The following is a 10,695-nucleotide window of genomic DNA, read 5'->3' as shown; positions in this document are numbered from 1 at the left end:
ACTGCCTTTAATCCATTTACAGAGCTTCAGAAATTCAATATGACAGACTCAGGAATATATGATTCTGCCTGAGTATAAATGACATATTTCTTACCACTCTGATGCTACACCTCTGGGCAAACACTTTTTTTTCTCCTTTTTTGCAACATCACGAGCTCAAGCTGGAAAGGACATTGATCAGTGTTTTAGATTCCTGCTAATAAAACTAAGGGAAAGCAATCTGTACATAGGAGTTTATTTAGATGCCCACAGATTTTAAATCATTCCCCTTCATACCTCAGCCCACTGGGTATCTTATCCAACTGAATTACCATTGGGTTTTACAATGTGATATACAAAATGAGCTGACATTATGATTTACAAACATCCTTTGAGTATCATATAAAACACAACTCTTTCCCTTATTATACAATCATCAGGGCAATGCAAATAGAGGCAATACATTATGAGCTGAAAATGATGGGGCCTTTTAAGAAAATAAATTTAACTTTACCACACAGAGCTGTTACTTAAAACAAAACCTGGTTAAAAAATTGGAATAAAGCTATCTGAATGACTGAAAGTAATTTTATATTCTTTGCCACGGTCCTCTTATAATAGCATTTCATTTAACAACTTATATTTTCACTGTATAGTCACACTTCTTTCTTATTGATCAGTTTCACATTTTCTTCATGAAACTATGAAAAACTCACAAATGTAGACTTTCCAAACTGTAGCCACTATAGTTATTTCTGCAATCTTTTCCATATATTCAGTGTGTTTAATTAAATAAACAAAAAGAAAAAAAACCACTACACAAATGATCAGAACAAAACACAACAGCACATTAAAAATGTGACATTTAAGCTGTAGATGCATCGCCACAGAAATATATTCTTGTTCTAATGCCACAAACTTTCTAGCCTCTTGAAAAAAACAGCCATTAGCTGAAGAGAATCTAAGCTCTAACCTCTAGGAGTCTTGATTTAAATTCCTGTCTAAACTTAGGTCCTCAACAGCGCAGTAAATTTAAGTATTTTTGAATGTCATAAAATATGAAGAGATAAAATCTGTTTCTGAGCTGTTGGTAATGGAGGTTACCAAGCATTAAGGTCTCCTGTTGCTGGAACAGGTGCCTCTGCACTTTGTCACTATGGCAGCAGTAACTGAGGATGACAGACATCATTATTACTGTAAACACAAAAGAGGAAAAATTCTGAACTCATCAATGTTGCAAATGCAAGCAAATTCTAACCTACTCAAACTTTTAAGGGTCTCTGACTGTTTTAGCACTGTATAATCCAGAGGAATTATACTCAACACAATGCTGATAATGACTGGTGATTCCTTCTTGAATATGTGGTGAATTGGCAGTGGGATGGGGCTTTAGTTCCATTTCTCACTGTAGAAGTCTTGTTGCTGCTCTGCACGTTTGAAGAAGAAAGTGCTTATTCTGCCATTTCATTCAGTTCATGGCATTTAATTTTATACTTTAAGACAGACTTGTTTGGATTACTTTCATTCTGTCCATACCTTTGAATGCTTTAAAATGTTGGACAGCTGTGAAATATAAGTATTATGCAATCTGACTGTACATACATACATATTTTCATAAATACATCTAACAGGGACCTTGGAACCAAGTGTGTGATATCATGGGACAAAAATCACAACAGGCTGTCGTATTTGTAAAATCTAGATTCAAAATAAGAAGAGTTGGATTCTATCAATGTTGTCAATACACAAATTAAAACAAAAAATACAGCATTAGTTAACCCATGAAATAATTTCAACATATTTGCAAATTTCTTGACAGGAAAGGTGTGTAATTTACAACACTGAAAACTCATAGCAACTGTTGATTTCTCTGCTCTGTACTGGAAGTCACCCGCCAAGGCCAGCAGGGATGAGCGTGGTGACAGCTCCCAAAGGCAACTCCCAAACATCTTCCTCCTCTGGAGACTTTGGTAATTGTCTGGTGTACAAAATGCCAATGCACAGGCTTCCTCCAGGTGGTGACTCCATCCAGCAGTCCTCCTCCCCTGGCACAGTGCAGTCTGCCCAGGTCAGTTATTGTTGAGACACTCTAAATCCACCGAGCAGCAGACATTCCCATTCTGCACGGACAAACAAGCAGAGCAGGTCACAGGCAGCAAAGGGCACACCCCTGACACATCCACCACCTAAAAACACCTGCCCCCAGCACCCAGGGTGTTGGCATTGCCCCCAGCAGTGGCTCTTTGAGGAGGCCAACCTCACCAAATGTTGGCCTGAACTGCCACAGGAATGTGAAACCTGGACGTGGGGACCATAATAAAATACAGCACAGCAATGGCAACAGATGACTGGGTTTGTCTCTCATGCACGAAGTTAATGGAGAGAATTTTGATGTGATCCACACAGGGAAGCTGTCTGCCTGTCTGAAATTAGAAGACAGGTCAGGTTCTTGGCTCGTGGCAGATATGGAGGATATAAGGGCAACGTAAACACCATAGAGCTTTGGAATTTAATCCATTGTTAAGTAGCTTTTTCTAACATACAGTCATTTATAAAGCTATCTTATGTAATAAAAAACTACAGCAACCACTAAAAGCCCAAATGAGCTTTTTTTTTTCACTTTTCTTTTTTTAATCCACCACAAATCTACAGGAAAAAAACCTCAAAAGAATGGCAGAAAGGCTACCTTCAATAATTTAAAGCCCTGGGGCAATAGCTTTCTCTCCTAGAGTGAAGAGAAGAACATTTTATATAACCCAAACCAACATTTTCATAATTCTGATATTAGCACAGTGGGGTCATCACTGCACAAAGCAAGGGAAATTGACTGCACTCCTGCATGAGAGCCATTGGATTAAATACATCTTGAGGAGATCAGGGGATAGAAACTGTGACATTCCCTTCCCACCACTACTGAGGGAGTGCCTTTATCTCAGAGCTGCAATGCCTTTTAACTTGTGTACTTGCTGGTGAAACTTTTATAGTACTGTTTTTGCTTCAGCTTACCAGCTCTGTAATACACATTTTCATGAACATCCACACTAGGTAATTACTGAAATGTTACTCTTGACTCATACTGGGAATGCCTGAAGGGCACTTCAAGAGAATGTCTGAAAGTTGCACTAGGAGAGTAACGTATCTGGGCTCAACATTTCCAACAAGGAGAGAACTGTTTTGCTTATACTCTGCCAGACAGAAAACACGTGGGTTTCCTGTTGGCTCTCAGGCCTCATTTACTTCCCCAAGACCTTCATGTGAGGCTCCAGGGGAAGAGAAGGACCCCGATTTTATCAGGTACGTTCCATGACCGTTCCGCCTGGCCCATCATACCTTGCATTTGCAGGTTGTACAAGGAGATCCCACCATTGTCCATACAGCACCACTAAGCCTTGTGATTCCATAGCCATCTGGACAGGTTTTCCTGATGTCATAGGTGATGTTGTCAGCCAGACAGGGGTCACTGACACAGTGGGGACAGCACTCTCCTTCTGAGATGGCTGTGTACTCGCAGCTCAGGGTCGGGCACTGAAGAGGCCAACAATCCACCTCTCCCTCCTATAAATATTGAAGCAAGTGTCATTGTGCTTGCCATTTATGAACCAACAAGAAACTTTTTAGCCTTTTGAAAGCATTGTTTTGCCAAAATTGTAATAAACTGAATGGTTAAGACCTCAGTTTGATGGATGGCACAAAAATACACATTGAATACTGAGCTGAAGTTTCCTAAATGTAGCAGATTATAATTTGGTTGATTTCTGACTAAACAACAACACTCATCATTGTAGCAGGAGAACTTGAGTTCTTTGGGGCTTCTGAAGGCAGGGTTAAATACTGGGTGCTAATATTTTCTACAAACTATAATTTTTGCTGTGATTGCTTTGTAGACTCATGTACACTTTCTACTCCTGGTCACATAAACATCTCTGCAGGAGCACAGCAGGCATTTAAATAGAAAATTAACACTGCAGATAGATGTAGGTGAGTATGTTGGAGAAGCACTGAACATTGATTTTAGTAGCAACCAGCAATATCAACTTTATTGTCAGCTCCTAAAGGAATCGCTAGAGCAATACAATTTGTGCTCCACTGACTCATTTTATTCCATAATTTATTTATTTTTAATTTTATTATTATTTTTATTTGAAAGAAAGAAAACTGAAACAGTTGAGCAGATAGAGACATGGAGAAGACAAAAACATCAGGTCACTTCTGCACAGTATTTGTCTGTGTGACTAAATTTAACTTGGAAAGTTCTTCAATAACTTGCTCTATACTGCTCTGTAAACACTTCAGGTGCTGAGAAGATCACACACTGCACAGAACCTTACATACAACACTGATTTAAGAAATCACTGTCTTACAGCTTTGGATGTTATCCCAATCATAAAATTAGGCCAGAAACTGCAAGCCACAACCTCAATACTTACTCTGTGCATTATGGATAATTACCTCATGACAGTAAGTTAGCTTTGAATGTGATTTCCTTCCTGATTCTCAGACACCTCTTGATTAGTAACATATATAAAGACTGTGTTATACAGACAGCTATAAATGGAAAACTGATAATTTTAATGAACTTCATTGATGCACTAATTAGCATATCTATGGAAAATGTAAAGCTTTAAGGGAATAATCCATAGTGTCTAATGAGAAAACAAGTGATCGTTATTCTGTATGTTTTTCTAGTAATTTCAGTTTTCTCCATCCTTATTTGGTTCATTTTTTCTAATTTATACAGTGGCACTGGCACTCTATATTTCCAGATTTGCAGAATTCAAACAAACAAACAAATAGATAAATTTCATAATCCTTTTGACATGACAGGCCCACCAGATGTAATTAAAAACCGAGACTTCTCCAACCAACTCCATCACACGCGTAAAAGGTTTGAAGAAGTTGTTAAATATCAGACAACCTTTTAAAAGTTCTCAAAAGCAGACTAAGGCTAAAATTAATATAGTGTTGAGGTTTCCAAGCTTTTGTCAAGCTCTCAATTTTTCTCATTAGACCTGCTTATTCAGCAGTAAGGCAGAAACCGATGGTGCAGATTTCAGCTCTCTGGGGCTCTCCAAGCACTCTATCATCACCGCCAGCCTGAGAAGCAGGTGAAGAAAGAGCCCCGAGCCTGCCTCCAGGTGTGCTCTGCTAAAAGCCACAATGCTTATTCTGCTCTCCACCCTGCTGTGCTCGTACCAGGCAGCGGCAGTGCTGGCAGCTGTAGGTCCAGTTGTCCCCGCTGCGGTAGAGCCGGTGCCCGCTCTGGTCCAGGCACTGGCTGGTGACGCGCGTGTCGCACTCCGGGCAGCAGAAGAGGTCGGCGCTGGGGCTCCCGCAGTCGCAGGCTGTCCTCCGGCAGAAAATCCTCCCGTCCTGCCGGCACACATGGCCCTGCCGTCAGCCACACGCTGCCAGGCGGCAGCCCAGGCAGGGGCACGGCTTTGGCTTGGCGGGAAATGTTAATTTCTTAGTGTGTGCCGTGCCAATAAGGAGTGGATTGTCAGCACGATATTTTTTGAAAAATCCCTTCGTCAGGATTTTTCTCCCGAGAAGCCTCAGAAAAGAAACATAAACAATGATTATCTGATTGCTTGGAATGTGGTCTGGAGGTTGCTTACCAATTGGTTCCGTGTGAATTGTTTTTAATTAATGACCAGTCAAGCTGTGTCAGACTCTCTGGTCTGTCACAGGTTTTTATTATTCTTTCTTGTCCAGCCTTCTGATGTCTCCTTTCTCTTTTCTTTAGCATAGTTTTAGTATATAATTTCTTTTAATATAATATCATAAAATAATAAATCAGCCTTCTGAGAACTTGGAGTCAATTCCCATCTCTCACCTCGTCCTGGGACTCCCAACACCGCAACAGTGGATCTTGCCTGTGATAATACAACAAACACCAGTACAATCCCAGGTTCTGTCAGTGCATGGATCCAATCCTGTCTGAATCTGACAACACTGTTTTCCTGTCTCCAGCCAACTGAATTTAAAAGCAGTTAGTATCTCAGTGAAATACAGCGAAGCAATTTCATATCTCATTGGTTACATCACCAAATTCTTCAACCTGTTGCCACTCTAATACATATAATATTTATTTAGCACTATTTTGACTGAAGGTACCACTGTGAGAAAAATAACTTGAATAAAGGTGATCCCTTTAACTAAATCAGGGCAAAATATAGCACAACCACAGTATTTGTTCTTGATTCTGACCTCTGTACCTGTCCCACATCTGGACCTACACTACACTAACTTAAAGATAAAATAACTTATCATTCATTATAAGTCAGTGAATGTATTACAGAGGGCTTGGATAAAACTATATTCTGCTTTGACTCACAACTATAGAATTCCTAAAGCAACTCCATTCATTTCATTGCAGTTTTTTCTAGCCTCATGGGAACTGTATTCTGTACTAGTGGCTAGATTGCCACTTCAGCTGTGGGAGGAGGGATAAACAATCTTCATCTCCTTACTCAGCAGCCTGAGTAAATCACAAGGAAGAATGGCAGGAGCCCATTTCCTTAGCCATGTGTTTGGCCAGGTCCAGCTGCACATCAAAAGCCAGCTTAGCTCAGCAGTTCTGTCAGGGTGAACAGCACCAGGCAGGCAGGGCTGTGACAGGAATCCAGGGAACCTTGACCATGGCACTCTCTCTCCTCTACTGTGCTGATTAATAATGGCTAACAACAGCCCATCTGCTTAAATGCAATTCAGTTTCTAAGCTTTCAAGATCAATTTTCAAAATTCCCCTTTTGACTGGTAACACTGCTGGTAATTCTGTGTTTCCCTGAGCATGTTCCATGTTGCCTTTACTCTCCATATTTCAGAACACTGAAAAAACCTGATGATTTTGCCAGAGAACTTTTGGTAATCATAATACACTGCTACTCTGTTTAGTCTCTAAGCACCTGTGTTTTGTGTACAACCTCATTAGCTCTGTACATTTCAAAAACCATTTTTATCCCTGTACTGCAGTGGCACAAAGCCTCATAAGCTACACTGTCTAATGTGCATCTTTGCAGCTCAGCAGTAGCCCTGAGAAATACATACAAAATTGAGAGAAATAGATATAGAAAACCTTCTTTTCTTCAGGTGAGTAATAACATATAGCATCTTATTACTTATTACTATTACCTCTTCCTTCCCACCTTACTCACTGAATCAGTTCTGCATTCCTCAAAAGCATCAGAGGTATGCTCATAAAATTGTTCTTATCAACAGCTTGGCAGATCCCCCTGCTCCTAGGGCTGTGTGTATCTCCCAGGCCTTTTTAATACAGGCAAGGGAGGGCTGCCTTAACCAGAGACAGACTCAAAAGCCCAGACCTGGCCTGCCCAGACTGCACAGCCAGGCTTTGCTTTTTTCATGAGAGCACAATAGCTTCCCTCTCCAAATTCCAGCCTTAAATGTGATGGCCTATTAAATCCACAATAGTGCAGAAAGATGCCTATACGAGACATGTCAAATGTACTAAAGGAACAATGTTAATTTATAGTTTGGAGAATTCCTGATTTTGTAAACTTTATGTACATTTCGATGAACAAGAATGGTTTGAAGACACTGGGTCCAGTGAAACACTGAAATAGCCTGTGCTTCAGTAATGACACTTGGCTTCATTATATAAATGAAGCAATATAATTTCCTCTATTCTATAGTATTCTGCTTCACAAATAGCTTTGAAGTTCATTAAGTAGGGTTAATGTATTTCCTTTGTACCAGATTGCAAGTTAAAATATTTTAAAGAAGGTAACTATGTGTTTCAGCCAATGCATGGAATATATCCACTTGCCCTTTGTCAGAGTAACTACAGCAGAGCAAAAGCCATTTTTTTGGATAAAACGAGCAGGATCATTGCAAAGCTTGAGTAAGTAGTATAAGGAATGGTTTAGTTACATTCTGCTCTTTTCCTCACTGCAAACTGAGCAGGCTGCAAAAGATCAAGCAGGGGCAGTTTTTCCATGCAACTGCACGGAAGGGAGAGGTTTGAGCAGCCTGGTGTAATGGAAGCTATCAGGATGTATAAAAATGTATTTCATTAAACACTTAGGGAAGACTTTCCATTCTGCCTGAGATGTGATATATAAGGAGCTCTTCCTGTCTTCCTTAATCTGTAGACAAGAATTTGCCCTTGAAACAGGCAGCTACTGGAATGAAATTAAATGCAAAAGTTAATTCACAGAGGGAAAAAGTGAAGTGAGGAAGACACATAGTAAGAGTCATAACAACAGTGTCAGGCTCAGTTTAAACTATGTACTAGTTAATAATTTCTGTATTTTCATATACTAGTAAGAGCATTCAACACAAGATATACATGCAATGAGAAATGGTAAATAACACAAATTGCAAGCAATCTAAAATGTGAATCCTAATAGTTATAACTCTGCAAAGGCAGACCAGATGTCTTCACATATATTAAACTGCTTAGTCTACTGACTGGAAATCCTTTCATAAGCTCGCCAGCTCCCCAAGATTACCATAAAAGCTTGATGTATATTCAGTAAAGTTGTATACTTCAGTTTCTGAAAGGAGGAGTTTTAGGGAGCTTGAGGCTACTTGAAGTAAAAAATATAGCAACTCACAAGATATTCCCTACTGAGCCCAAACCAGCAGTGTACTTTTTAGGTTGCATTCACTCTGAAGTCTTAATTTTCCCTTCTGCTACACCACTGCAAAACAGGAAGGATGAGGCTTTCAGCTTCTTGCAGCTTCAAAACACCTCCTTCCCTCTGCTCCCCTCTGCTCCTCTGGCTCCCAAGCACTGAGAAATGGAGACTGATAGGCCAATTCCCATGCTCCATCCTCAGCTTCTCAGAGGGGCCAAAACCTAATTTTACCTGAACTCATGTATGGGCCTATAGTGCTCTGCTGTGCCTTTGGACAGCTTTACCCTTACTATGAACAAATCAAGTCAAAGTGACCATAAAAGACCAACCACTTCTCAGATTAGGGTGTTTCTAAAATTCTTCTGATGTCAAAGAGAGCATTCCTCTGTTAACTTGTGAAAATCAAGAAAGCAGAGCCAAGGGTTCTTCTAACTTGGTTACCATATGAAGAAAAAATTTAAAAAAAGTAATGTCCAGGGAAAAAAAGAAAAACCAACAAACCAACAACAAAAAACTCCCACCCTGATCTAAATGTTAACTCTTTAAGGTACCTCCACTGGTACCAGACCTGGCTTCTCCAAGCAAGCAGAGAGAGCTGCAGTGCTCAAGTGGGAGACCTGCCAACACAGCCAAGGAGAAAGCTGGCCTTCACCCCTCTTCCCTTGGAGGAAATGAAGTGCCTGCTGCTGGGTATTCTGACCTTTGACTCATGCTCCCACCTTTCTTCTCACCCAGTAAATTCAAGTGTATTCCAAGCATAGGGAAACACAGCCATAGGAATTGGGCTGACTACAGCGCTGAGAGATGCGTATTCATATGAAAGAGAAATGAAAATCAGTTTTCAGCATTTCCAGGAAGCATGCTGGAACCTGCACATTTTGTTAAAGGGTAATGCAAGACGCTCTTCAAGGCACACTCTGAAATGTTCTTGGCCCCAGGGTGACATGGCAAAAGCTCAGCAGGGCTAGCCTTATTTAGTTAAGTGTGTGGTTGTGCAAATCAAGAGAATAAAAGCCTTCCCAGAAGAACAGCCCCATCCCAGCACAGCTTACCTTCTGCCTTGGGCCTAGGCTAATATTTGTGCCACCCAGAGCAGCACTGGGTTCCTGAGCCCAGAGGATGAAAGGCTCCTGGGGCCCAGGGCAGCTGGATCTCACCTTGCAGGAGCAGACGGAGCATCTGTCCTCTCTCAGCGTCCACACCTGCCCGTTCCTCTTGATGCCACCTTCGTGGGGACAGTCTCCAGTGCAAGATGGCCCAGAGGGACAAAGGCAGTCAAACCCTCCTGCCAGGTTCACACAGGCTGAGTCATTCCAACAGGTGTGGATCTTTAAGGCACACTCATCGATATCTGCAAAACAGCAGGTTTATAAAAGCTGTGGGCACATTTTTCATGGGACAAGTTTTATTTCTGAATTAAATAATTATTGCTTATTCTTGTTGGTGGATGAGGGTGCATTCCTTTTTATAGCTTCCACTTTTACTTGGTAGACTTAAAACCCTGATGGTTTTTAGGTTATTATCCTTCAGCATTTACTTTGATTCCACACAGAACTCTTAAATGATCTCCATCAGGCTGAACTGCAAATGCTGAGTCTGAGGTACCTTGGTGAAACCATCTGTCAGTGACAAAACTGAACCTTCAGATAAATGTGCATACTCATCTCCCAGGGACTAGGAACTAGCAAGCAGAGTGACTCTCTGTTATCTAGACCACTCTCTGTTCTGGGTTTTACATCAAAACAGAAGTGCATTATTCTTTATAATTTCCTAGCACAAGCAACATTCCCCATACTAAAAGCAGTCAGTTGCATCCTTTTCCCATTGCTGGAAGGTGTAAGTGAATTGCAAAAAAAAAAAAGGGAAAAAAAAGAACTTGGAGGCACCTTATACACAAAAAAAAATATGTCTTAAAGCTATGCAGTATGATTTAGCAATGACACAAAGAATAGGTGACAAGAGAAAATGATTATACACCAGAGAAAAGCGAATTACAGTATCCCAATAAATTTGCTCTTGGAGGGTAAAATATAATTATGCAATATGAATTTATCTAGGGAGCTCATGCAGTGTTCTTTTTCTTGCAATGAAAGCTATTAGATTTTTAAGCACACTG

General features: G+C 40.6%; 1 protein-coding gene across 1 annotated transcript in view; it reads right to left on the bottom strand.

Moving 5' to 3' along the window:
• Positions 1 to 2,048: 2,048 nt before the first annotated feature.
• Positions 2,049 to 10,695, bottom strand: part of NELL1 (neural EGFL like 1) — a gene marked incomplete at both ends in the record, with an annotated part of 282,292 nt that continues 273,645 nt past the window's right edge. Inside the window, 4 exons of the mRNA XM_084207298.1 lie at positions 2,049 to 2,099; positions 3,310 to 3,534; positions 5,173 to 5,349; positions 9,737 to 9,930. Coding sequence (XP_084063424.1) covers positions 2,049 to 2,099; positions 3,310 to 3,534; positions 5,173 to 5,349; positions 9,737 to 9,930 — 647 coding nt within the window. The remainder of the gene's footprint in view (positions 2,100 to 3,309; positions 3,535 to 5,172; positions 5,350 to 9,736; positions 9,931 to 10,695) is intronic.

Source organism: Fringilla coelebs (assembly GCF_963513975.1).
Source record: "Fringilla coelebs genome assembly, chromosome: 6".
NCBI lineage: Eukaryota > Metazoa > Chordata > Aves > Passeriformes > Fringillidae > Fringilla > Fringilla coelebs.
The sequence above is the reverse complement of the archived record's forward strand: the minus strand, read 5'-3'. Positions and strand labels throughout refer to the sequence as shown.